Consider the following 27,924-nt stretch of genomic DNA (forward strand, 5'->3'; position numbering starts at 1 on the left):
AAAATACAGAAAAATCTTTAAATGAGGTGTGTCCAAACTTTTGGTCTGTACTGTATGTGTTCGCTCCTGATCATTGGTCGGTGTACATTCGCTCCGTTCATTAGTCGGTGTACGCTCGCTCCTGATCACTGACCGGTGTATGCTCGCTCCTGATCATTAGTCGGTGTACGCTCGCTCCGTTCATTAGTCGGTGTACGCTCGTTCCTGATCACTGGCCGGTGTACGCTCGCTCCGTTCATTAATCGATGTACGCTCGCTCTTGATCACTGGCCGGTGTATGCTCACTCCTGATCATTAGTCGGTGTACGCTCGCTCCTGATCACTGGCAGGTGTATGCTCACCCCTGATCACTGGCCGGTGTACGCTCACCCCTGATCATTAGTCGGTGTACGCTCGTTCCTGATCACTGGCCGGTGTACCCTCACTCCTGATCGCTGGCCGGTGTACGCTTGCTCCTGATCGCTGGCCGGTGTACGCTCGCTCCAGATCACTGGCCGGTGTACGCTCGCTCCTGATCGCTGGCCGGTGTACGCTCGCTCCTGATCGCTGGCCGGTGTACGCTCGCTCCTGATCGCTGGTCGGTGTACGCTCGCTCCTGATCGCTGGTCGGTGTACGCTCGCTTCTGATCGCTGGTCTGTGTACGCTCGCTTCTGATCGCTGGCCGGTGTACGCTCGCTCCTGATCGCTGGTCGGTGTTCGCTCGCTCCTGATCGCTGGCCGGTGTACGCTCGCTCCTGATCGCTGGCCGGTGTACGCTCGCTCCTGATCGCTGGCCGGTGTACGCTCGCTCCTGATCGCTGGCCGGTGTACGCTCGCTTCTGATCGCTGGCCGGTGTACGCTCGCTCCTGATCGCTGGCCGGTGTACGCTCGCTGCTGATCGCTGGCCGGTGTACGCTCGCTCCTGATCGCTGGCCGGTGTACGCTCGCTTCTGATCGCTGGCCGGTGTACGCTCGCTCCTGATCGCTGGCCGGTGTACGCTCGCTTCTGATCGCTGGCCGGTGTACGCTCGCTCCTGATCGCTGGCCGGTGTACGCTCGCTCCTGATCGCTGGCCGGTGTACGCTCGCTCCTGATCGCTGGCCGGTGTACGCTCGCTCCTGATCGCTGGCCGGTGTACGCTCGCTCCTGATCGCTGGCCGGTGTACGCTCGCTCCTAATCGCTGGCCGGTGTACGCTCGCTCCTGATCGCTGGCCGGTGTACGCTCGCTCCTGATCGCTGGCCGGTGTACGCTCGCTCCTAATCGCTGGCCGGTGTACGCTCGCTCCTGATCGCTGGTGGCTTCTCAGTCGCCATAGTGTCACGTCCGCTGTATTATGGGCTGTACCATCCTCTGTGATTACTGTGCTCTCCTGTCCCTTCTCCATTATCCCCGGTCGCCTCTCACTATCACACCCGGGAGGAGACGCCGCCTGTCAGCTCCTCTCTCTGGATTTCTCTCCTCCCTTTGCCTTAAGTGAAAAACAACCCGGCTAAGTCACAGTGACGTCACTGTCGCCATGACACCCGCTGGAGAAGACTCAGGCCAAGCCCAGCATTATTCAGCCTCCCCTGGAGTCTCCATGACAACGGGCGGGGGGCGGGGCGGGGCTACGGGGAAGAGCGCGCCAGAGCAAGGACGCGGCTGCAACTGAAGCCAGGAGGAGTGCGGCCGGAGAGGGGGAGCGGGAAGTATAAGAAGCCCCTCCCATAGGGGCGGAGCTGGAGATAGACACACATTGGCCCCGCCCAGTGGCTGGTTTTCCTCCCACAAGCCATTGTTTCTCTCAAGGAGGCGTGGTTCCGTCGTGTGACGCCCCCCTCAGTAGTGATTGGCTGCACCTCTGCTGCTCTCCCCGCCTCCTGGGCGTGTCTGTGTTGTGTTGTGACGCGGCTCCGCCCGGCTCGCACTGCTCGGCTCTGGTGGCGGACGGTGAGGGAAGCGCAAAATGGCGGACGGAGAGCTGAACGTGGATAGTCTGATCAGTCGCCTGCTGGAGGGTGAGTGTCCCCGGCGGGGTGAGGAGGGAGAGGGGTCGAGGAGCGACCGAGGGTGAGGATTGGGTCGAGCGGGGCGGCTGTGGGGTGAGAGCGCGGGAGGAGGGCGGGGAGCGCGGCCTGAGGCGGAGGCCCGGAGCGCGGGAGGCAGTGACGCCCCTCACCCCTGCCTGCTCCTAGGCTGGCGGCTGTTACCATGGAGACCCTGAGTGACCGGGGTGTTACCATGGAGACCCTAAGTGTCCGGGGCCGTTACCATGGAGACCTTGGGTTACCGGTGGAAGGCGGCGGGGGCCTGAGTGTCCGGAGTCGTTACCGGTATGGGGGTTGCCTGGGTGTCTGGGGTCGTTACCGGTATGGGGGTTGCCTGGGTGTCCGGGGTCGTTACCGGTATGGGTGAATGTGGTTGCCTGGATGTCCGGGGACGTTACCGGTATGGGTGAGGGGGGGTTGCCTGGATGTCCGGGGTCGTTACCGGTATGGGTGAGGGGGGTTGCCTGGATGTCTGGGGACGTTACCGGTATGGGGGGGGTTGCCTGGGTGTCCGGGGTCGTTACCGGTATGGGTGAGGGGGGTTGCCTGGATGTCCGGGGACGTTACCGGTATGGGTGAGTGGGGTTGCCTGGGTGTCTGGGGTCGTTACCGGTATGGGGGGGAGGGGTGCCTGGGTGTCCGCGGTTGTTACCGGTATGGGGGGGGGGGGGTGTCTGGGTGTCCGGGGTTGTTACCGGTATGGGGGGGGAGGGGTGCCTGGGTGTCCGGGGACGTTACCGGTATGGGTGAGTGGGGGTGCCTGGGTGTCCGGGGACGTTACCAGTATGGGTGAGTGGGGTTGCCTGGGTGTCCGGGGTCGTTACCGGTATGGGGGGGAGGGGTGCCTGGGTGTCCGGGGTCGTTACCGGTATGGGGGGGGGGGGGGGTGCCTGGGTGTCCGGGGTCGTTACCGGTATGGGGGGGGTGTGTCCGGGGTCGTTACCGGTATGGGGGGAGGGGTGCCTGGGTGTCCGCGGTTGTTACCGGTATGGGGGGGGGGTGTCTGGGTGTCCGGGGTTGTTACCGGTATGGGGGGGGAGGGGTGCCTGGGTGTCCGGGGACGTTACCGGTATGGGTGAGTGGGGGTGCCTGGGTGTCCGGGGACGTTACCGGTATGGGTGAGTGGGGTTGCCTGGGTGTCCGGGGTCGTTACCGGTATGGGGGGGAGGGGTGCCTGGGTGTCCGGGGTCGTTACCGGTATGGGGGGGGGGTGCCTGGGTGTCCGGGGTCGTTACCGGTATGGGGGGGGGTGCCTGGGTGTCCGGGGTCGTTACCGGTATGGGGGGGGGTGTGTCCGGGGTCGTTACTGGTATGGGGGGGAGGGGTGTCCGGGGTTGTTACCGGTATGGGGGGGCGGGGGGGTGCCTGGGTGTCCGGGGTTGTTACCGGTATGGGGGGGGGGGGGGGGTGTCCGGGGTCGTTACCTGTATGGGGGGGACGGGACGATGCCTGGGTCGTTACCGGTATAGGGGAGGGGGGTTGCCTGGGTGTCCGGGGTCATTACCGGTATGGGGGAGTGGGGTTGCCTGGGTGTCCGGGGTCGTTACCGGTATGGGGGAGGGGGGTTGCCTGGGTGTCCGGAGTAGTTACTGGTGTGTGGGAGGTCCTCACACAAGTAACGACCAAGGTAACCCACACCCCACCATACCGGTAACGGGAGGTTCCTGGGTGTCTGGGGCCAACACTGGTAATGGCCCAGGAACCCCCATACACAAAGGCTATGTTCACATGCGTTTTTTTTCTGCTTCAAATCTGCTGCTAACTTTTCTCTGGCAGGAAAACATTGAAAACGCAGGTTTTGTTGTGATTTTTGCTGCTTTTTTTTGACCATCCATTACTTCCTATGGGTGAAAAACTGCAAAAACACTGAAAGAAGTGACGCTCTATTTTTCCGAAAACACAACAAAGTCACAAAATACGAAGCAAAAAAAAGATGTGTGAACAGAGAATTCTGGTTTCTCAGACTTTGCTGGTGCTGCAAAACGCAGCTGAAAACTTGCATAAAAATCTGCAGCAAAATACGCTGCAGCCCAAGGCTGCAGGGTGTGAAGACTTATTAGTAGGAGCCTGACGATACAATCATACACTGAGGCTGTATGTGACCGGGCGCTGGAGATGTTGGGGGTGTGAATACTTATCTTCTCTGATCACAGATGCTGGGAGTGATGCTTATTATTGAGGAGTCTGTCTATAGTGCACAGTGCAGGTGAACACGTCATTGGGGGTGTGAAGACTTGTGCGTGCTCAGATCTCAGCCTTGTCTATGATGCCCTTGACTGCAGAGCTGACAGTCTGAGCTCCTGGAGGGACTCGGGATTTTGCCGTCTAGCATACTGGTTTCTTTGGACGTCTGGCGTCTCGGCTGCAGAGCTGACGCTCCGAGCTGAGGGCTGGAGAGATGATGGGGGTGAATACATATAAATCTTCACGTGAGTGTTAGTTTTAAAGTGGGATTCCTTGTCTGAGAGGTAAGGATGATGGGGGTGTGAAGACTTCTTAATGCTCAGATTTCAGTCATGTGTTGTGATTTGGCTGGAGAACTCCCTGTGATCCAGCTGCTCATCTCTTGGCCGCAGAGCTGACGGTCTAAGCTGACGGCCGGTGAGGAGATGGGGGTGAATAGCTGTAACCCTGGTTATTTTTCAGTGGCCGGTGTGACATTTCTTGGCTGCAGAGCTCACTATCTAACTGACGAGTCTGCATGGCAGGTGTAATGTGCGAGGCCTGGTCAGGGAATAGTGCTGGGGTGATGGGCAGCGGCACGGCGTGATGTACAGTAACAGACGGGGGCAAATGTCAGCAACGTGCAGTTGTTCTGTCTGCGGGTGGGGGGGTGCCTTTCTTGGCTCCTGCGGTGTCAGTGCTGTCCCTACATACTTGCGCACAGTCCTGCACATGCCACTGCTGGGCTCAGGATGAGGACATTCCTTGGCTCTTGTTCCCGGTCGGCCGGCGCTGATCCTGCTCTGGGGTTTACCACTCGGTCTGACAGTGATACCTGCTCCGTGCTGCTATGTTATGTGGCTGATCTGTACTCCGGCACCATGGTTTTACCCACACGTCCCTGAGGATGCGACTTTGCACCTGAATAGCCGCGGCCCCTCCTGAGCTCTGGTTGCATCACAGCAGTTCTCGGACTAGTCGCCCGACCAGTGAGATGTGTGTGACTGCTGTAAAGCCGCCAGTCGCGTGTGACGTACATTGCAGACTATTGGAGTGCAGTTACGTGCAAATGGCGACCAACGTACGACCTCCATTGACAATCATTGGGTGCAATTTTAGTCACATGACCAGTTTCACTGAGGCCTATAATGAAGCAAAAAGACAGAACCTAATCCAATCCCAGGGCCCGGTTCTTACGGGGCGGCCGGTGCTTGTCCTGGATATCTACGTTGCAGCGGACGCTCTCTGGTTCCTTTGGGTGCGCAGCATTGTTCCTCCTGTCACCGTAGTGTTATTGCTGCTGGGGTGGGCAGTCACTGATGAAGCAGGGTCTCCCATGCTTACTGGTACAATTCCCTGGGGACCACGTGCTTCCTGACCCCGGAGTGTGGTGGTGTTGTTGCCCTGGCATTTGGTTGCTGCTTTTCTACTCTTCGGATCATCAGCAGGGCTCGGCGGACTGTCGGATGCCAGGCTTTATTACGTCCAGTACCTGTCCTTCCAGTCAGCTGCTGCAGTGTCTGGGGTTGTGGTGAGCCCCCTGTGTGTTAGATCTGGGGGGTCCTACTCTGGGCAGCTGCCTCCTCGTTGTGCTGGTTTACATAGGTATGCTGTAATATAGGAGCTCCTGGTGTCTTCTCGGCATTACATTACGGGCCGTCGCTCAAATAGTAATTCACTAATGTACTTAGTAATTACCCGGTGAACTAACAGGGTGATTGAGGATTGTGGGGTCACCCCGGCAGCTGCAGACAGAGGTCGTGATGCCACGTCACTGCTTCCCCATAGGAAGCTGATCCCTCTGTGATGGTATTACCCAGCATGCCCTGTGAGTGACCACTGCTGCTCTATATGTTTATGGGCTGCTGAAATTCCAGTGCCTCTGTCACTTGTGGTTCTTCTGATGTGAAAACTACAACTCCATACATTGGAAGGCGTCTCAGTGAGTGGTTGCCTGGAAGAACTAGCAGAGGGACGGACAAGGCTTATAAATCTTGGATACAAATGTCGATGTCAGGCGCTCGGTGTCTGCAGGGCGTGCGGGGTGTGTTTCTTTGCTCAGTGACTGGTGTGTATTATGCAGAGGGCGAGGGTCTGATAGGTCTGACACCTGCGATGTGCTGCAGCGGCCTCAGTAAACTCTATTGGGACTGTCCTATTAGGAATGCCTGTGACCACAGGCTCAGGACCCCTCTTGTGTGAGGCGCGGGGGTCACTGTGTAGCCAGGTGTGACGGCTCATGTCAGGGGGCTGTGTGTTGATCTACAGATGACTGATGAAATAATCTAGGCCAGGACCCTACGGCTCAGCAGTGAAACCCAGTGATTTGCTTCCTGGGACTCGTCCTCCGCGCTGACGTCTTCGTAGCTCAGGGAGAAGACGCTTCTACTATATTTGGCCATTGTTTGGAGAGAGCCGAGATTTCCATCCGCGAGTCGGGAGGAATGAGGCTGCGGCTCGTCCGCCGTCCTGCACGGCCACATATCTGCAGGAGCTTCCTCCGCCGTGTCCTGCCTGCAGTGAGGAGACGTGCACCTCTTCATAAATTTGGCGCGGCGTCTTACTCCAGCCGTTGGCGTATGAGGCAGTGCCTTTATGTTTAGGACCTAGGGGAAGGTGACCTAAGCCGCCAAACATGGGACTTTGCTTCAGACCAGCAGATGGCGTGTGGCCTATAGATGCGTCCTGACACTCTTATAGGAAGTTGAATGTAAATTGATCACTTAGTAAGGGTCGGACCTTTTTTTGCCAGCAGATGCAGGAGACTGTGACCACGGTGCTCCCGTAATACTTGCAGTGTCCTTTAGTGGCCGCTGCTGCAGGAGCTGTGATCTTTGCAGCTGGCGATCACTATCGGATTTCCTTTCCCAGAACCGCTCAGTTTCCTATCTTAGGGTTAGATTGTCAGCTCTCTTGGGCACGTTCTTTTTTGCTGATGGTACAGCGCTGTGGAAAGCGTTACCGCCATAGAAGTAATGGGGGAGGTTGTATCGCCACCTATAAAAATATAATCATTCAGCCATTGCTACTTCAGCGATTTCCTGATCTTATTATTACAGGACTACATTGATGGATGGTTTCCGCTCACTCCCCGGCAGCTCTGTCATCTATCTGCTGCCCGGGGTGTTGGGCTGGTGGCTCTGTTGTGGCCTTGCTGTGCTGTTTTTAGCCTGGCAGTGCCGGGTGCCCTTCGTGCGGGTGGCGGTGTCAATGTCATCAGATCTTCGCGGTATATTTAGCCTACAAGTGACCTATGTCCGTCTGTTGTTCCTGTGGCGGCGGCTCAGGGGGGTCTCTCTGGAACTCACCCACCCGGTGGACTGTTATATGGGACTAATAAAGGGGCCGCAGCATCGAATACTGGCTGGGGGCCACATGGACCTGATCTCCGGCCCCCCTTATCAAGTGTAATCACACAGTACAAAGTGCATGGAGATATCATACCTGCAGAGATCAATGATCGGACCCTGAGTTGTCAGTGATACAGTGGCCTGTATAGGGCTACACGTATGTATATAGAGGGCTGAACGGCTGTATATGGTGCAGGAAGTCATATACACATAGTAAAGCTCGCGATGATGTGCAGCGACCTCAGAAGTCTTACAGGTTGTGAGACCCAAAGTTGTCGCCGCAGTTGTAAGTTCCTGTAAACTATAAATCCTGATTTTTTTTTTTTTTTGTTCTGAAAGCCGTGCACCATAAAACATCTTGGGTTCATATTAACCCTTCCTTTCCTATGTAAAAATGTAGGGGGGGGGGGGGATCCAAGACTTGACCTATTGCTGCTAATGGTGGGAAAACCCAGCTGTCATCTTTTAATGTGTGATGTCCGCCTAGTTCTGCAGCCACTCGTCTGAATAAATAGCCAGCGAGACTTTCCATTTGTAACCAGGCGCTCCCGGTGTATACTCTGCCCCCATTGTGTCCTGCTGGGCCCCCGTGTATGTGCAGCATTGGTGCAGGGCATCAATAATGTATCGGGGGGGGGTTAGCAGGCCCGACTCTGAGGACTCCGGCTCCGCATAATCCTGCTGTGAATGGAGCTTTTCACTTCAGCTGAGCCTTGAAGAACGAGCCGGGAATTCTCCCCGCCATGATTTATTTTTCTTTTCCTCTCCCCATTTGTTTGCTTTACGCTTGAAAAAGGATATTGGTTTCCAGCTTTCACAACCTCAGATACAGAGCGTTTTTTTTCCAGCAATGGCACTAATTAAAGGGGCTCGCGGACAAGGATCTTACTCAGCAGCAATAAGATCAGTGGCAGCGACTTAATCTGGTAAACAGGTTCACGTGGCACCGCATGTCCTGGTACTGTGTGTTTATAGCGACAGTCAAGTAACTGAACCTATGGGATTAGCAACTGCACAATGGAGACAAGGACCGGAGTGTAATTGGTTTATCAGCTTTAATAGAATCATGGATCCCATTAATGGGGGACGTTCAGCGCACATTGTACATATAGAGCTAATCTGCAACAAATGTGGGGACAGGTGTAATCCTAATAATTTAGCCCTTCATGACCAGCGACTTTAGTACTTAGTAGAGCCCCTCTGGCTGTTATGACCTGCTGCAGGTGAAATGCATAGGCAGACACTGGCTCCTGGTAGCGTTCCTGAGGAATCTTGTCCCAGTCACTAATATTGTTGGGCTTACATTTTGCACCCGATTTCTTCACATCACACCAAAGGTTTTTTTTTTCTGTGCCACCGTTCTTCGCTGTGGGCCTCGCCAAGTGCTGCCACTAGTGATGAGCGAGCATACTCGCAAGTACTCGCCCGAGCATCTGAGTAATCGAGATGCTCGGAGCTCGCCGCCGAGTACTTGCGAGATGCTCGGGTCCACTCCCTGCATGTTTGGCGCTCTTTAGAGAACCAATCAACATGCAGGGATTGCCTGCCATGCACTGTAATGCCGTAGCCATGTTGGTTGTGTCATTACAGTGGCTGGCCGCACGGCGTCGTCAGGTCTTTATCAGACCTGGCGCCACCATGCTCGTCACAGTCACTCCGGATCAGGCAGTGTAGGGAGAGCTGCTGCTGAGCTAGGGAGAGATTTGCTTGTGTATTAGGTAGTGTAGGGAGAAAAAACGTACATTACACATATCCATCTCAACAAACAGTCCTTCTGAGGACTAATCCATCTGCAGAGATATCAGGCAGGCAGTGTATATAGCAGACTGCAGTGCATATAGCACAAGAGGCTCCATTCCAGTTCTGCCTTCTGCTGCTGTTAGATATTTCCAGAAATAGGCCCAGGTCTCAGGGGCCAGGGATAATTTTCTTTGGATCTTAATGCTCATTATTTGCTTAAAAAGCAATCCAGAGAACACCGTTTTTCTGCCCCATTTGCTTGTCGGCACTGCAGAATACAGCCAGGTCCTTTCCATATTACAGCGCTAAAAATCCAGATATTTAAAACTGTTTTCTCCGTCACACGGATCACATATATGTTGTCAGAAAATACTGCCATTTCTGGCCTCCATTCTAATTTTTTTTTCAGTGTGTCAGCAAAGTTTTCGACACCGGTTTGCTGTTCAAAATAGTTACCTACAGGCCAGGTATTTAAAACTGTGTTTTCTCCATCACACGGATCACATACAACTTCGCTCCAAATTCAGCCATTTGTAGTGAGCGTGGAAGATACTGTCCTCCATTTAAAATGGGCAAGGCACGTGGCAAGGGACGGGGAACTGGATGTGATGGTGATGGTGCATGCAGAGGCCGAGGACAAGGCCGTGGGCAAGCCGAAATTGTGCCACAACAAGCACCCACATCTTCTCGCCTGACCTTCCTGTCCCAATTCCTAGGGGACCGCAGCACACCACTATTGAACCCAGAGCAGTGTCAAAAGGTTCATGGTTGGATAGCGGATAATGCTTCCTGTCATTTAGCCACTAGTGATGAGTGAGTATGTTGTGTTAACCCTTTTGCCGAGTATACTCGGCCGAGCACCGAGTATTTACAGCTGCTCGGTGATATGTTGGAATCGCTCCCATGTGCATGATTTGCGACCGGTTGACAGCTTTAATACATGTGCGGAATGTGTAAGAAGCAGACATTCCTCACATGTATTAAAACTGTCAACCCGTCGCAAATCATGCACACGGGAGCGATTCAAACATATCACAGAGCAGCTGTAAATACTTGGTGCTCAAAATTTTGGGTGACACTTCTAGACCCACGCTACCAGGAGAACTTTATATCTCTTATTCTTGAGGTGGACAGGTCTACAAAAATGGGGCTGTACCAGAAGGCCCTTGTTGTGGAACTATTTTAAAAAAATTCCCATCTGAAAACGCTGGCAGGAGAGGGCACATTTCGTTGGACAACCAAAGAGTACAGGCGAGAGAGACACAACTCCAATCCAGCAGAGGCAGGGGAACACTGTCAGAGTTCTGGGAGTTTTCTCAGACCCTTCCATCGCACAGGCCCTGAGGCGCGGGGTTCTCTCACAAGGAGGAAAAAGTTTAGGAAGATGCTGAGGGAGTACCTTGCCAACCGCACCAACGTCCTCTGTGATTCCTCTGTGCCTTATAATTACTGGGTATCCAAGCTGGATATGTGGAATGAACTGGCTCTCTACGCCTTGGAGGTCCTGGCCTGCCCTGCCGCCAGCGTTTTATCAGAGCCGGTTTTTAGTGCCGCTGGTGGAACTATAACTGATAAACGCATCCGCCTGTCAACTGAAAATGCTAACAGGCTGACTCTTATAAAAATGAGCAAGAGCTGGATTGGGCCAGACTTCTCAACACCACCGAATGATAGCAGTGTAACATACAGTCATGGCCAAAAGTTTTGAGAATGACACCAAAATTATATTTTCACATGATCTGCTGGCCTCTGATTTTTATTAGTGTTTGTCTGATGTTTATATCACATACAGAAATATAATTGCAATCATATTATGAGTACCAATAGGTTATATTGACAGTTAGAATGAGTTAATGCAGCAAGTCAATATTTGCAGTGTTGCCCCTTCTTCTTCAAGACCTCTGTAATTCTCCCTGGCATGCTCTCAATCAACTTTTGGACCAAATCCTGACTGATAGCAGTCCATTCTTGCATAATCAATGCTTGCATTTTGCCAGAATTTGTTGGTTTTTGTTTGTCCACCCGTCTCTTGATGATTGACCACAAGTTCTCAATGGGATTAAGATCTGGGGAGTTTCCAGGCCATGGACCCAAAATCTCTGTTTTGTTCCATGAGCCATTTAGTTATCACCTTTGCTTTATGGCAAGGTGCTCCATCGTGCTGGAAAAGGCATTGTTGGGCGCCAAACTGCTCTTGGATGGTTGGGAGAAGTTGCTCTTGGAGGACATTCTGGTACCATTCTTTATTCATGGCTGTGTTTCTAGGCAAGACTGTGAGTGAGCCGATTCCCTTGGCTGAGAAGCAACCCCACATATGAATGGTTTCAGGATGCTTTACAGTTGGCATGAGACAAGACTGGTGGTAGCGCTCACCTCTTCTTCTCCGAATAAGCTGTTTTCCAGATGTCCCAAACAATCGAAAAGGGGATTCATCAGAGAAAATGACTTTGCCCCAGTCCTCAGCAGTCCACTCCCTGTACCTTTTGCAGAATATCAGTCGGTCCCTGATGTTTTTTTCTGGAGAGAAATGGCTTCTTTGCTGCCCTCCTTGAAACCAGCCCTTGCTCAAAGAGTCTCCACCTCACAGTGCGTGCAGAAGCACTCACACCAGCCTGCTGCCATTCCTGAGCAAGCTCGGCACTGCTGGTAGTCCCATCCCGCAGCTGAAACAGTTTTATTATACAGTCCTGGCGCTTGCTGGTCTTTATTGGGCGCCCTGGAGCCTTTTTGACAACAGTGGAAGCTCTCTCCTTGAAGTTCTTGATGCGATTGTTGACTGAGGTGCAATCTTTGTAGCTGCGATACTCTTCCCTGTTAGGCCATTTTTGTGCAGTGCAATGATGGCTGCACGTGTTTCTTTAGAGATAACCATGGTTAACTGAAGAGAAACAATGATACCAAGAACCAGCCTCCTTTTAAAGTGTCCAGTGATGTCATTCTTACTTAATCATGACTGATCGCCAGCCCTGTCCTCATCAACACCCACACCTGTGTTAATGGATCAATCACTAAAACGATGTTAGCTGCTCCTTTTAAGGCAGGACTGCAATGATGTTGAAATGTGTTTTGGGGGTTAAAGTTCATTTTCTGGGCAAATATTGACTTTGCAAGTACAGTAATTGCTGTTAAGCTGATCACTCTTTGACATTCAGGAGTATATGCAAATTGCCATTACAAAAAATGAAGTAGTAAACTTTGGAAAAATTACTATTTGTCTCATTCTCAATACTTTTGGCCATGACTGTACACTCAAATACAGTGTCTTTTCTTGGGAGGTGTATTCCCATGCACCTCTTCACACCCACACATGGGTATACGCTTTGTGATTTTGGCTATTTGCTCTTGTCCTCCTCCTTCTCCTCATCCTCCACCACCATATCACCAGGGTGACTGTGGTCTGTGATGCAACACCCACATAATTTTTTTAAAGGGTGTTTATGATGCCTGTAAAAAAAATTTTTATACAGTATGTTCATGTATACCCCCCAGGGGTAAATGTTAGTCAGCCCATACACTTAGTGTATGGGCATTACAAGTATAGGAGACCCGCTCCTTTCTAATGGGAACATTTTTTTTATGAGGCCCTCCTCCACATCTCTTCCAAGGGGCATTGGAGTGCCTCCCAGTTTTTGGCAGCCCTTTCATTCACTGCATACGTAAACACAATGGGAGACCTAATTCGTAATAATGAGAACATTGTTTTCAGGAGGCCCTCCTATAAGTCTCTTCAAAGGGGTATTGGGGTGTGTCCAAATTTTGGGCAGCCCTGCCACTCGCTGCCTTCGCAATAACAGTATAGGAGACCCACTCTAATGGGAACAATAAAACATAGCTGGCTGATGGCTCTCTAAGAATAGTGAGGGCTGACTGCTGGCCCTTTAAGAATAGTAAAGGCCGCCTGATGGCCCTATAAAAATAGGCTTTGTGACTTTCAGAGTCCCTCCTTCATAAATGAAACACGATGTGTCTGATGATATCTCACACACCACATGGCCAGATAAGGTTGTAAAATGTTAAAATGACATTTCCTGGTGAATGCATTTGTCATGGTTGAAAGCAATGCGAAAGTGAAAAAAACACATCAAAAACGCTACATGTGAACATAGCCCAAGGTATGGAGGAGCATTTTTGGTTATTTATTTTGCTTTATATACAAGTCATTACCCTGGAAAGGACGTTCCTTAACATATTTCCCAGGAAAATCCATTTGGCTTTGTTTTTGTATGTTTTATTGTGAGTCCGTAAAAGTGACGTAATACGCTGACCATGTTGTTGACAGCAGTGACCTGGGGGTCAGAAATGCTTCCAGGGGTCTTCCCCATGCTCTTCCCATGTCATTTGAGCACTCAATTTTTAGGCCCTCTGCAGACCGAGTTTCCCATAGACTTACATTGGGCTCGTTGCTGGGGTCGAGCACCCGAGCATTTTAGTGCTCGCTCATCACTAGCCGCCACCTGTGGGCCTGTTGTCCTTTCAGTGTATGCTTCATTCTTCCTCCTCCACACTGCTCATCCATGAACCCGCATAGGTTTGATTTATTGCTCCACAGAACTGAATCCCAGAACTTCTTCAGCTTTCTTTATCAGGTTGATCATTTTGGAGGCAACTGTTCTTGTGCTTTTGGGTCAGTAGAGGTGACATCTTGGAGTCCGTTCATTGAGACCTTCAGTGTGAGACTCGCTGGCTGCTGCCACCAGATCTCGCTGCAGGTCTTTTGCACTTTCTCAAGGGTTTTCGACCACCTGCCTCCTCAGGGATCTGGTGGCAGCCGGTGACTGCTTTTTCTGTCTGCCACGTCCATGTAGTGCAGCCGGTGCTACTATGACTTTGTACTTGTGAACTCTTGTGCTTCCGGCTGTAGCTCTGGTGACATTCAATATCTTCATATCTTTGTATCCTTCTCCTTGTTTCTACGAGGCAATTATCTTACTTTTTGGACCACTCTTCCAACTTGCAATGAAATATCACTGTCACAAATGCCTCCCCGTAGTTCAGGCGTTTGTGTTTTATCTGATGCAACTAATGAAGCCCTGGATTATTACCCCAAGTGACGAGACGATGTCTGCTTTAAAGAGGGATATATTCTGAGACCGCAGTAGTCATGGGGCATTTAGCAGTGAATATGAAGAAACCACTTGTAACATTAGTTGTGTTCAGCGGTTTACATTTTTCATGTTTTATTCATTTATTGCAAACAGGAAGTATGTGAATTTTGCCAATCAAATTTGCAATGGGGTTTGAATAATGTTGATTGCACCTTTTACCTCCTGTATTATACTCCAGAGCTGCACTCACTATTCTGCTGTGCAGTCACTGTGTACATACATTACATTACTGATACTGAGTTACATCCTGTATTATACTCCAGAGCTGCACTCACTATTCTGCTGGTGCAGTCACTGTGTACATACATTACATTACTGATCCTGAGTTACATCCTGTATTATACTCCAGAGCTGCACTCACTATTCTGCTTGTGCAGTCACTGTGTACATACATTACTGTGCTTGCATACTACAGGTGACGGATCAGATAAAGATGGCATTTTCTAAGATGCACATGAAGCTGTGATCGGGGAATGAGAGTGTGTGCTGGGAGATTTCAGCTCTGTGAAGCTTGCAGGTTCCGGTGCACATATAATGGTGCATTCAGCTATGCAGGTGGTATCGTGGCTCTTACCCCAGTTCTCTGAGGATCCAGCCTTTGCTATTTCCCTGGTATTTACTAGCCCTATATAAGCCGTGTTACACGGGGTGCGGCGCTGCCTCTGTCCTTTCACGTCTCCACAGAAGGTCGCTGTGTTTTACACCGGAGGTGTGTGTCCGCCTCGGCTGACGTCGGCTCTATAAGCTCTGTGCTCAGAGGCCCTGCCAATGTTCTGGCACACCAGCTGCTTTGTACGGGCAGCATGGGGCCCGGGGCCCCTGTTGGTGGGTATTTTGTAGGGGCCTGTGTGATGTATCCTGTTCACAGCTGTACATGTGCAGTGGATCGCTGGTTCGCTGCTTTCCTCTTCCAGCGGTCACATGCGTTCCCGACAGAAGGATCCTGATTACTGATCGCAGTGTGGCACCGGCCCCTCCGGCTCTTGCCAGCCTGGTAAAGTTCCGCTGTCTGAGCCAGTGATTTTCCAGTGACACGTTCCATCCCTGAAAGCAGCCGGCTGGACAGAACAATGGATCGGCTCATCCCCTGCTGACTGCGACTATTACCATGAGCTCACGAGGGGTCAATGTCTGGATTTTTATTTCCACCTGTATGACGTGAATACGTAAAGAGCCACTTCAGATTGTTTGTTTTTATCCGAGCTGTATGTGCCCATAGAGCCAGGAGCGGGGGAACGTCCGGTTCCTCTGGTCTCCTTTTTAATGTATGTGAGGAGTAAAAAATGTATTTGAGTGAAGAGGGTGGGATGAGTGTTTGGGGGTCATACCTGCCGATTGAGCGCACATCCCGGTAGCTAGGTGTAGGGGAAACGTCGTCTGCTCCGCTCCCAATGCTGAATTGAGCTGTACCGAAGAACCTCTGATGTCACAATGTTCAGCATGACCTAAAAACCTAATATTTCCCACTCCGTGAACTATGGTGACATGGAGGGCATTATGTGGGGGTCTATACGCTGAGCTCTGTACTGCTCCGGTTGGGACCTGATGCATACGGCCGGGTTCACACTGCGCAATGCAAGGCTGATTTGGAAGTGAATCCGTATCAGAAATCCTGATCTGCCGCCACTCCATAGGCTGTAATCCACGTATGATATCTGCCAGCTCTTCCACCCAGAAGCCACGTTAATAAGGGGGGTATTGTAGTAATAAGAGGGGGCGTCACAATAAGTCAGACCTGCACCATTAGCTGTGATTGTAGCAATCCTGTGTATCCGGCACAGCCCTGTTATAGATCAGCCCCACCTGCCTATCACGGTGACGTGCCCCGGCCTGCGCTCGCTGGTGTAGGGTGTCCCCCGCTGTATCGCTTACATGGCTCTGGCTGCAGGGAACGCGTGGTGTTGCTATGGATCGGCTTTTATGAATAGCTCATTGTATTGCTGCACACATGCAGCCGATCTCGCCATCTAAGGGAATGAACAGGAGGACTCCGGCACAGCAATACATTTGATTTTTATTAGGAATTATCCCACTTAAAGAGAACACACCGCCACTCGGGGAATATTACTGTCAGCACAAGTGATAAGTGCTGGAGCGCTTCCCGATACCGCGTCGTCCCTCCCGAGCAGTCACTGGTGGTCGGATCGGAAACATACTGCGCTTTTTGGTATTTTGTGACGAATCCAGCGCTGCGTAGTTTGGAGACATAGTAGTGATGTGAGCAGAGCCTGAGCCGACTAATAATCGCTTCTCCAGAATAGACTGATGGGAACAGAGCAGGATACAGAGATGTCCACATTATCTCTGCGCTAAAGTATAGAGGAAGCCGAGGGCCGGAGCGAACCCCGCGCAGACATCAGGCGGAGTATATATGGAATAGACTCACGGGAGCTCTCGTAAAATCCCAGGCAGGAGGCGGCCATAAATGGTCATGAGCCGCCGCCGCTCCGGAGAAGGTTTCCACATGGAAGGAGACTTTTCCATCTGACTACACATATAAAAATAGCAAATCTGCCAACGTCTGTGATTATGCAGCATGATCTCAGCTTTGTGGGGGCTGGAGAGTGACAAGGGGCAACTACCAGGCCCTGTCTGTGGTGCCCATTGCTGAGGGCACTTGCCTTTCCCCAGACAGGCGATCCCTCAGGAAGACTAGCGTAGATTGGGAGATGTGTTCCTGCTGGACAAGCCCTTTTTAAATGAAGTACTCCCCACTAGGAAAATAAAAATGGCATACTCCTCTCTCGCTCCGGTGATGTTGGCACCAGGTTTCCCGGGGCTCGCGTGACATTGTCATGTAAGCCCTGCATTTTTTTGCTGCACTTTTTATGCAAATTAAAAGCTGCTTTTTACATTACCAGCAAAAGCTGTGAGATTTCAGAAATCTGATGCACACATGCTTTTTGTTTGGAAACTGCAGCATGTCACTTCTTACAGCGTTTTTGCCGCATTTTTTCACCCATAGAAAGCAATGAGTAAGTGCAAAAAAACGTTGCCATCAGTTTTTGCTGTATTTTAGTGAATAAAAGCAGGTACAACAGAATGAAACCCATTTATTTTTGTGATTTTTTTTTTTTTTTTTTTTTTTTTTTTTTTTTTTTTTACCTCCAAGTTTAAAGTTAGTTTCCTCGCCTGAGAATGTCAGTTAGGATTAGTACAGTTTAATTAAATTAGTGATATGTTAAAATAAACAATTGGCCAATGTGTAAAACCAAACATCTTGTCAGGCAAGGTGTGAAATTGAACAATGCCTGACCAACTCAAGGGCCGACCAATGTGTGAAAGTAAACCATGCCCACCCTACAAAATGCACTGCCAATGTTCTTGGGTAAACTATTCCAGACCAATTCAGTTCAGCTCTCCCCGTTGTTGTTACATTTGTAATTATATGTTTTCATGAACTTTTTCTGCTCAGAATAGTCACTATATTTTTTCACTGTTTCAGACATAAGAATCTTTTTCCACTAACTAATTTGATCAGTCCTTTTTTCCAAAAAAAGGGCTTTGCTATGTGGATGATCCTCCTGTTTTTCTCTGCGGGTTTTCCAGCGAGTTCTTTATTAGGCCGGGGTTTATTGACCTTGGTGCGGCTCGTTTGCCCGTCTCGGTGTATCACATGGCAGTGCCTACCTCTGCCAGAGCTGAGTTGTTTGTTTGTGACAGTCGCATCCAGTCCAGCTAGGAGAGTCTGGACTCCAGACTGATACATTGTAACAACCAGGGCAGAGGTTTGTGCTGCTGACAGATTCCCTATAAAGGCTGGGACTTGGAGACTGATTAGTGGGATAGGTAATGAAGATCAGATGAGTGGGGGTCTTACACCCGGCGCCCCCAGCGATCAGCTGTATTCAACACCATTGGCAGCCCGATATACAGTTAACAGCTCCGCGTAGTGGCCATTCCCTGGTACTGCAGCTCGGCTCCTGTTCACTTCAATAGCAGCTGACGCAGCTCTTGCATTAATAGATTAAGTCATCTAGTAGCGTCTTATTCCAATTTCCCCACCTTGGAAGAAGCGAGCATGCATGTGTATGGGAAGATGGGAGCTTGTCCAGCTGATCTGGAGTCAGCCACCATGCTGTCCCTTTAAGCTTGTTGTTTTGTGTGACTGCCTTTCTTGTTTTCCTGGCATCGTCTGCTGCTGTTGTCTCCTATTCCGGGTGCGGTGATGCGTGAGCTGCCATCTGTCAGTTCCCAGCACCTGTAGTACGGGCACACGCTCCGCGCCACGATGGGTGACAATCCCGTGTGTGGAGCAGCCCCCGCACCCCAACATTACAGGGTTGAGGTGCCCTTATCCAGGGGGCTGCTCTGTGCATTTATTTCAGGGGGAGCTGCTCTGGACGGGGCAGGGAACGACCATAAAGCCCAAAAATCCTTACGAGTAGAGGGGTCTCAGCAGATATTTATAGTGTAACGCATGTGAACATGTACCAGACGGACGCTGACCCGTCGCACATTTGGCCTCAGTTTGGTAGCTGAGCTGTATGGATTTTAGGCTGTATGTCAGCGGGGTACATGCCTGACGTATAGAGCAGCTATGTGAACTCGAGCCTACAATGCATGGGATGGGGGCAGAAGTGCTCCGTCAGGGTCCCGGCGAGATGATGTAGATATTCAGTCTCGCTGCGGGGGCTTCTTGTGACGTCTCTCTCCGCTCGGCTCCCTTCACATTACTGAGACGCTTCTGCTGGGCGGCTGCCAGAACTTTCCATATATCTAAAAATAGTCTGACGGCTGTCCGAGCTTTGGCTCCGAAATGACTGGGCGCGTGTCAGAGGCGCTCGCTCCAGCCCATGATGACTTCTGCTTGTCCATTTGTCTGCCATTGTCAGCGTGAGAACAGGCAGAGGTTACTTTGCACCGAGATTATCGGGGCGCATTATTTATGGAGGTGCAGAATATAGTCACGATTATACGAGCCGGGGTGTAGGAGGGAACCTGGAAAAAGCGAAAGCCCCTGATCCCAGTGCTGACCACCGAGTGACTGCAGCTGTGCCCCCAGATCCCCGTGTTGTGCTGGATCATGACCCTTTATTCTGGGTGCCCTCCTCCATTTGCGCCCAATACACCTGTCCTCGGAGGAGTGTAGGCCGCCGCTGGCAATCGGCCCTTATTTCTTGACTTTAGACCTCACGCAGTATTGTCTCCTTCTTCCCGCAGTGCGAGGATGTCGCCCCGGAAAGATCGTGCAGATGACGGAGGCCGAGGTGCGGGGTCTTTGCATAAAATCCAGGGAAATATTCCTCAGTCAGCCCATCCTGCTGGAGCTCGAGGCCCCTCTGAAGATTTGCGGTGAGTTTGCCTTTTTGCCGCTCCTGACGGCCATGCTTGGCTCCATATAATGTACATATCGTATTGGATGCGTCTACATATTTGTGGTTTAGAATGGGAAAAAAAATACAATAACTCTGCATTTTATTTTCTCTTGAAAGAATCCCAGATAATTCTCCTCTTGTCGGCGTCAGTCCCCCGTAGCTTTACTGCCCCCTAACACTGCAGTCGGGGGGTGATCTGGTCACTACAGGGGAGAGGATACAGCTCATTACACTGGTATACACAGATTTTGGTGCCAACCGTGTCTGACTTTAAAAGGTCCCTTTTATAGCATTGTAAGCCTACTAATAATTATATGGGATATATCACTACCTAAAACACTGTTGGGGGTCAAAAGACCAAATGCTTTTGCATTTATCACACACAAGCTGCATTATTTTCATGGATGATTTTTTCAAAAACTAGAAACAATTCAGCAAAGGTAATGTGATTTTGGAATTCAGCAAAATACCCAAAAAACATTCAAAAAACCTTGACACCCGAAGAAATTTTTTTTTTTTTGTAGACCGGTGTTATTTATCACCAATAAATTGCCGTTTCCACTTTGACAACTCTATAAAGATGGGATGAGATGAAACGCTGCACTGTATAGGCGAGACGTATCAGCAGTCTGGTTGTGTCCACAGTGACTGATGGCACTGCCATTAGTAGCCGCAGTGACCACCTTGCATTGCAGCACCATGTGCTGAGCAGCCCGGCCCTATTGTATTTGCACCAATTCCTTGTAAGGCCGTGTTCTCATCACATTTTATCCACCTGTCGGTGGCTTTGTTGGGGCTTACAGGTGAACCCCCTGGAAGATGGGATTTGGGTATTTCCATTGCTTGTAATGATGCAGACGGAGTCACTGTCTTCTCTATTGGACATAGTTTTCAACTTTTATTTTCCTATTTAAGCCGGGCACCAAAACGCAGGTGATCACATTTTAATGCTAGCTTCAGATAGGCCGATAGAGCCGAAAATAATGACTCCCGTCTGCATCATTACAGGCAATGGCCCCGTCAGTGAAAAAATCCCAATCCTGTTTTCCGCTGCTTCAGCTATAAGCCCCGACGGAGCGTCAGAAGCCAGGAAAGCCCCTGTAGGATCATTTTGATGGGGCTCTGCGCTCTTTTTCCCTCTCTGGGGTCTGCCTGCGTTATTCAATCTTTTCCCCCCATCTTTTCCCCCCACAGGTGACATCCACGGGCAGTACACAGACTTACTCCGGTTGTTTGAATATGGCGGCTTCCCCCCAGAAGCCAATTACCTCTTCCTGGGGGATTATGTGGACAGAGGGAAGCAGTCGCTGGAAACCATCTGCCTGCTGCTGGCGTATAAAATCAAATACCCCGAGAACTTCTTTCTGCTCAGAGGAAACCACGAGTGCGCCAGCATCAACCGCATCTACGGCTTCTACGACGAGTGTAAGTCCCCGGCCGCCCCACTAACCTCACTGTGACCTAGAAAGATCCGTGGTGTTAGTCACCGGCCGTCCACGGAGCAAGATTGTATGCAGCCTGGGTGAACCAAATCCAACAGTCGTCCTTACATGACTTTACTTATTATCAGAGATTTTACCGCATTAATGAATCTGCGGATTCCTCTGCTTCCCCTCGCCGCGCTCGTGACCCACTTTAACAAGAAAAACGACACAACCCCCCCATCCCTCTGCTTTCTTTAGGCAAACGGAGGTTTAACATAAAGCTGTGGAAGACCTTCACCGACTGCTTCAATTGCCTGCCGATTGCCGCCATCGTGGACGAGAAGATCTTCTGTTGTCACGGAGGTGAGGGCAGAGATGTCCATCAGGAGACGCAGGCAGGAACTGTGTGCCCCCCCCGTGTCGTCTGTGGGGGGGCTCAGATTAGATATGTTCCTGGACGGTGAGCACTGGAGATGTCAGACAGCAGCGCCCCCCAGAGATTGTCACTGCTCATCAGGGCTACCTCTAATGAAAGGTGCACGAGTGCCGCCCAGGGGGATGCCAACACGTATGCAAAATGACTCTGCACCCCTCGTACCCTGTACACATCTGTCACTGTGACCAGAAATGGCAGACACCCCCCCCCATAGTGATTAAACCCTGAGAAATTTACTGTCCTCACCACTTTGTCCTCTGGGCACTAATTGTGTTGGAGGGGGTATAGATGGGTGTCAGAAACAGAGCCCAGTTCACACAGCGAGCTCCCATATCCACTGTGACTGTACGGCAGATCTGGCCAACGGGTTAAAGATCGCTGCTCGATTTCACTGCATTGTTCACATAGAGAGGCTGCAATCCCCTGTCTTGATACTTCTCACAGCTGAGGGTTCGTTACAATTGTATCCCGTCTAGACAATCGCTTCAGCAGCTCTGTCAGGAGGATTCTGCCTATGAATGTAAAGCAGAAAACCTCCATTCATTGTCTGCAAGCCTAAATGGGCTCCGTTATTGCACGGGATCTGTCATGGCGTCAGACCTTATAGCTTTCTGACCCCGGACTGTAGGACCCTTACATTAGTGCCTGGTAGACCATCATATCTATAGCCATGATTCAGGAGTCCAGGTACAATCCCCGCTGTACTTACCTTGGGTATTTGGGGCTGTGATATGTCTGGCAGTGATTTTTTTGTTTTCTTGTTGGTGTCTCAGATGTGACTTGTACTTAGATGTTTTCTTTCTTCCAGGTCTCTCCCCAGATCTACAGTCTATGGAACAGATCCGCAGAATCATGAGGCCCACAGATGTCCCAGACACAGGTAGGTAGGGTCCGACATAGGAGGCGTAGCTCTGGGCAGGTCCCCAAATCCTGCTCATCCGTCAGGGGCCACATTTTGTCTTAAAGACGCACAAAAAGGAGTTGAACCTTGGTAAAAAAAAAAATAAATAATGAGGTGACGGCGTAGACGAGGGAAGAGGCTCAGTGCCGGCGTGTGGAGATGTGGGCTCTGGGTAAGATTTGGGCTTGGGCCCCCAAAGGTTTGATCTACTGCTTCCACCCATAAACCTGCTGACAAATATCCCTGCTGGGGTGTGGGGGACTGCCGGGGTCCCCATCTGGGACCTTTTTTCCTGTTCCTCTGGACGGATGCTGCCATCTGTTGGACTGACTGCGCCTCTGCAGTCCCTGCCATGATATACTCACCCATTATCTGGGATTGACCGGTATCTGCTAATACAGATGGCAGCTTCCAGCTTTGTGGCCCTCGTTTCATGGGGTCCTCATAGCTGTAGATGCCTGGCACCATTTTATTGTAGCCCATTGCTCTGTGCTGGGCTCCAATTTCTCACTAGTAATTACTGTGATCTGAGTGGAGCCGTTGTCATTGCGGCGCTCCCATCACAGTAATTACCGGTGAGTGTTCACCAGGTCCGGTCAGCAGGATTGCGGAGGTGGCTTCATCCAGCGGAGAGTTTGCATCACTAGATGAAATAATCGCTGACGTGTTTCCTGGGTGGGTTCAACCACCTGAATGGCATCATGTGCACATACCCTTACAGGTGCGTCTCTCAGTACGTCAGCGTGTTGTTTATGGGGGAGGGTTGGTGCCTCCTTTATCTTCATAGCTGATCAGCGTCGTACATGTCGCTGCTGGTCGAGCTTCCCTGCTGCGGTGTGTGGACCGGCGGCGGCTGTGTTCGCTGCTGTCTGCCTGGAATTCAGGGACGGCTTGTTATTCACCCCCTTCCCCCGGCGATTTCTTTAGGGTGGAATTACATAAACAAGATTTTGTCGCAGTGGGGTGATCAATCAGTGCTGACCCCGGGACCTAAATGAGAACAAGTCGGGGGTCCGATTCCCCATTCTTTTCTATAGTAATGAATGGTCTGGTGAAGCTTTTATCATTTGGATAAGTTAAAATTTGCAAAACTTTCTTTAATTTCTCACTATTTAAAGATCTCTGTTACCTGTCAGTGAATGGACACATTGCTCTTTGCATCCTGAGACGGAAAAACGTTACTATTTTACCTATATAGATAAATTGTAGCTGTCACGCTGGAGCCCGGGGGATTTGTGAACTGGACACTTTCAGCTCAGATATTACAGTATTTGCTAGGTTGCATGTAATTGTAACAAACCTTCAGCTGCGAGGAGTTTATTTTCAGTTCTAGATGAAACCATTGTTCCCAGCTATCCTGAAACCCACAACGAAACCACGCCGGATATATAATGATCACAGGCATTGGGAGAATACATAGATTTTTGCCCCAAATTCCACGCTGTCCATTTATGATGGGGGGTTACTGTGGTAAAACGTCCATGAGAATAAAACAATATGTCCATAGGGTATTAACTCGCTGCGATTTTTGAATCTAGAAAAAAAGCATCGTGTGAACGAGAGTCTTGGGTCTGTTCAGGTTTTAAGTAGAGACAAGCAAATCTGTTTGCAGGACTCTGGTCCAGCAGGCACTTGGCGGCTTATGGATGGGCCCCGCAAACCGCCTGCCCGCTAAGAATCAGGAGCCCATCGCAGTGTCAGTGTGGCGGAAGGACACACGACGCCGGGCGTACTAACTAGAAGAGGTGCTGGTAGGCACAGGGCTCCTCTCTGGTGGCCATTGGGCTACTCCTGATCCTGACCATTGGGCTACTCCTGATCCTGACCATTGGGCTACTCCTGATCCTGACCATTGGGCTACTCCTGATCCTGACCATTGGGCTACTCCTGATCCTGACCATTGGGCTACTCCTGATCCTGACCATTGGGCTACTGATCTTGACCCCTGGGCTACACCCCTGCCAATCCTTTCCCTTATCTCTTACTTTTAGCATTTGAAAGCAGTAATCTTAAATGGTGAAAAATGTGAAAGTTTTGCACCTTTTTATGACCATTTGTGTTTTTCATTGTGTAAGCCTCCGCTTTCTCCAGAGCCCCCCTGAGTGGCGGTGACCGTATTATTTTTAGTGTCCGGATGGCGGAAGCGTTGTCTTAACCTGAGGATCTGGAGCAGATTAGTCCCTGAGGATTGAAAGCTTAGTGTCACTGCTCTGTCCTCACGTCTCGGTCGTACACAGGTGTGGGTTACACGGCGTGACCCGATCCTGCAGGACAGTTGTGTAACACTCCGGGGGGCACCCGAGGCTCCATGTCCTGATGAGACCCCCCTCTTCTCCCGGCAGGTTTGCTCTGTGACCTCCTGTGGTCAGATCCTGATAAAGATGTGCAGGGCTGGGGCGAGAACGACCGCGGGGTTTCCTTCACCTTCGGAGCAGACGTGGTTAGCAAATTTTTGAATCGACACGACCTGGATCTGATATGTCGGGCTCATCAGGTAGGTGATTTGTTATGTAACGTGGGAGGGGCGTGGGGGGTCCTTGGGAGAACTTTTATCATTTTATTGGTCGCATCTGGGGGTGACAACCAGAAAATGTCATTAAAGTGATGGTGATACATTGTGCTCAGGATTCCTGACTCCTGAGTGGGGGCTGTAAGGTTCAGGTTGGGGTACATCTGTACCGCTGTCTGTTATTCAGTATTCTGTCTTCTGGGCTCTGCCGCTTTCCTGACAGATTTTCGTTTTGCCTCCGCACGCAGGTAGTAGAGGACGGCTACGAGTTCTTTGCCAAGCGGCAGCTGGTCACCCTGTTCTCCGCTCCAAATTACTGCGGGGAGTTTGATAATGCCGGCGGCATGATGAGCGTGGATGAGACCCTCATGTGCTCCTTCCAGGTAAGTCAAACACCACCGCACCCTGGCATGGGGGGGGTCTGTGCCCAGTGTGCGGACTACAGGGGCGCTGAAAAAGATCCTTTATATGCAGTGAAGACCTGACCGTCCCCTTAGCTCTAGTAGCAGAGGACCCTTTAACCAGACACCAATTTCAGTGCTCTCTGGTTGTAGATGTCGTCATTAGCAATTTAATGGTGGTTTTGAGCAATGGAAATCCTTATTAATGCATGAGTGTCCCTTTTTGTATCTGCAACACAATTTTTTTTTTTTTTTTCCCCCTCCTGATTCGTTCTCGGCCCACTCATCTAATTTTTCACTTTGCAAAAAAATGCCTCCTGTAATGATTGTCACAGCGCACTACACTTTATGCCACACGTCCACCCCACTCCTCAGCTGGACTGACGCTCATTTTACCCGTTGGCCTATACTTTGGGCTATCCCCCCAATACCATCCTAGTTATGCATCCCATCTTTATTTACCTGGGATGCATACCTAGGACTGGAACTATCCTCACCCATGGAGCAATAGCTAGAGAAAGTATCGCACTGTGGTACCCTGTATCCAAGCCAATTCACCGCAATACTAAATATACCCCGACTACTAAATATAACTGTAATATGACTGCACACAAGTCACAGGTACAAAAGGACGGACGTCATTAAGTCGCTGCTGGTCCGTCATCCCGGGAGTGGTGGTCCGGTGTTGTAGTTCAGCAGGGGGTCATTAGTAGCCAACTAGTGCCCCACAACTCTGCAATTTGGTTTTTGCATGGGACTGTAATAATACTATTCAAAGCGTGTGCACAAATTTTATCAATGGAAATAGAATTTTAAGTTCATCTTATGTCAGTTCAGATTTCTCCTGCTAATATTCCTGCGCCATTTCCACTGCTGGGCGTCCACATCGTACATGCAGCGTGTGAACGTACCCCAATTGTTCCCTGCAGTCAGACCTATTGGCCTCTGTTCACAAGTAATTCACAATGTCCTAACTCTGTCCCTTCTCTCCCGCAGATCCTGAAGCCCTCAGAAAAGAAAGCGAAGTACCAGTACGGGGGATTGAACTCTGGGCGCCCCGTGACGCCTCCCCGGACAGCCAACCCTCCCAAGAAGAGGTGAAGAGCATATCCTGCCCACGAGACAGCACCTGATCCTCCATCAAGACGAAAATCCACCTTATAATAAGTGTGCACTGTTAACATCACCCAGCCATTCTCTGACCCCCTTTTAAAATGTCGCACGCGTTTACCTCCTTGAGACAGGTAAAAGGATTCCAGAAAGAGTTAAATGTCTGAATCTGCTTCATCCCGTACCCCCCCCCCCCCAAAATAAACGAGTATATTATGCACATAACACATTAAGCCCCAAACATCATTGCAAGAGGTCCATAATTTTAGTAATGCAGCTAGCCGTCACCCCCAAAACCCCACCGGGGACCCTGCAAGTCATAAAAGGGGCGCTGCCTCGCCGCCGTAGCGACGTTTCTCATATTAACCCCTTCAGTGCCGTCTGGATCTGCAGGACTTAACTGTGCTACATACACGTTACAGTGCAACATTTTTCCGTGGCTATTTGCGGAGCCCCCCACCACCCCCGTTCCTCCTGGCATTGAAGGGGTTACACTTTACCTTTGTCTCTTCACTTCACTGCTTTATTTTTCTTTTTTTCCCCCCATAGCATTAGTTGTATATTCTGAGAGAAGAAATAATCACCACCCGTTGTGTGTGCCCTGTGGTATTTTCGGCTTTCCACGCTTTTTTAGCTTTTTTTCTGTGTTTTTGTCCCCCCCCCTCCCTCTCCCATTTCATCCTGTTGACTGACGACCACTTCCCCCCCCCCCCCCCCCCCTCTCTGTTCTGATCCGCTTTGACATTAAAGATGACTTTTCTTAGTACATGTGGTTCGTGTACAGCTTGCTCTCTAAAAGCCTGATGTTAACGGAGAATGAGCCGTTGACGGCGGCGTAGCCATCATGTAACGTTCATTCGGTGTTTCCATAGGTTTCATACTGACATTCAGCGTCTCGGGGGCATCTGTGATCAAATGTCTCACCCCCCCCCCCCCCTCCTCCTCCCACCCATCCCCCTCTCCCGTCTCCACCGTATACCTGTTTCAGTTGAGATTTATTACAGCATGTGTAGAGTTAATGTTGGTTTGCACATGATGCATCGCCACGTTCCCACGGCACGTCCCGCATTTGCACTTCTGGATGCATTTCCTGGAGTCCCGTTGCATTCGAGCTCTGGAACGAGAGTTTAGAAGTGACAGTTTGCAAAACTGAATGTGCCGCTGGTCATCTCCTGCCCCGCTGTCAGGATTAAAGGGCGCATCTCGCCCACACGCACTGGAGAGCACCGGCATGGTGACACGACAGCAGCGCCCCTACTGGGCGGAGGATACCAGTGCGGCTACCGCGGCGTGTGGGCGGCATGGACACTTTAATTTATTTGCGAGCAGCAGTCACTATCAGCAGTAAATGGTATTCTTTACAAGCAATCTACTAACTGCTTTCAGTATCTTTTACATTTTTTTTTTTTTTCTTTTTCTTTCCGTTTTAATTCAATAAAATGTCATTAGAAACAAAA

At 50.7% G+C, this 27,924-nt stretch overlaps 1 protein-coding gene across 1 annotated transcript; it reads left to right on the forward strand.

Moving 5' to 3' along the window:
• Positions 1–1,823: 1,823 nt before the first annotated feature.
• Positions 1,824–27,924, forward strand: PPP1CB (protein phosphatase 1 catalytic subunit beta). Its single transcript, XM_073671782.1, has 8 exons — positions 1,824–1,980; positions 19,532–19,663; positions 20,881–21,111; positions 21,369–21,473; positions 22,355–22,426; positions 24,790–24,941; positions 25,205–25,339; positions 26,354–27,924. The coding sequence occupies exons 1-8, from the start codon at positions 1,929–1,931 to the stop codon at positions 26,456–26,458; spliced, it is 984 nt and encodes a 327-aa protein (XP_073527883.1). The 5' UTR covers positions 1,824–1,928; the 3' UTR covers positions 26,459–27,924.

Source organism: Phyllobates terribilis, unplaced genomic scaffold (assembly GCF_046119375.1).
Source record: "Phyllobates terribilis strain yellow unplaced genomic scaffold, ASM4611937v1 Scaffold_3__8_contigs__length_932513732, whole genome shotgun sequence".
Taxonomy (NCBI): domain Eukaryota; kingdom Metazoa; phylum Chordata; class Amphibia; order Anura; family Dendrobatidae; genus Phyllobates; species Phyllobates terribilis.

Coding starts and splice junctions, on each gene's coding strand:
- PPP1CB (XM_073671782.1), top strand. CDS start 1,929: ATGGCGGACGGAGAGCTGAACGTGGATAGTCTGATCAGTCGCCTGCTG. Junction 21,112..21,368: donor CTACGGCTTCTACGACGAGT/GTAAGTCCCCGG, acceptor TGCTTTCTTTAG/GCAAACGGAGGTTTAACATA. Junction 24,942..25,204: donor TGATATGTCGGGCTCATCAG/GTAGGTGATTTG, acceptor CTCCGCACGCAG/GTAGTAGAGGACGGCTACGA.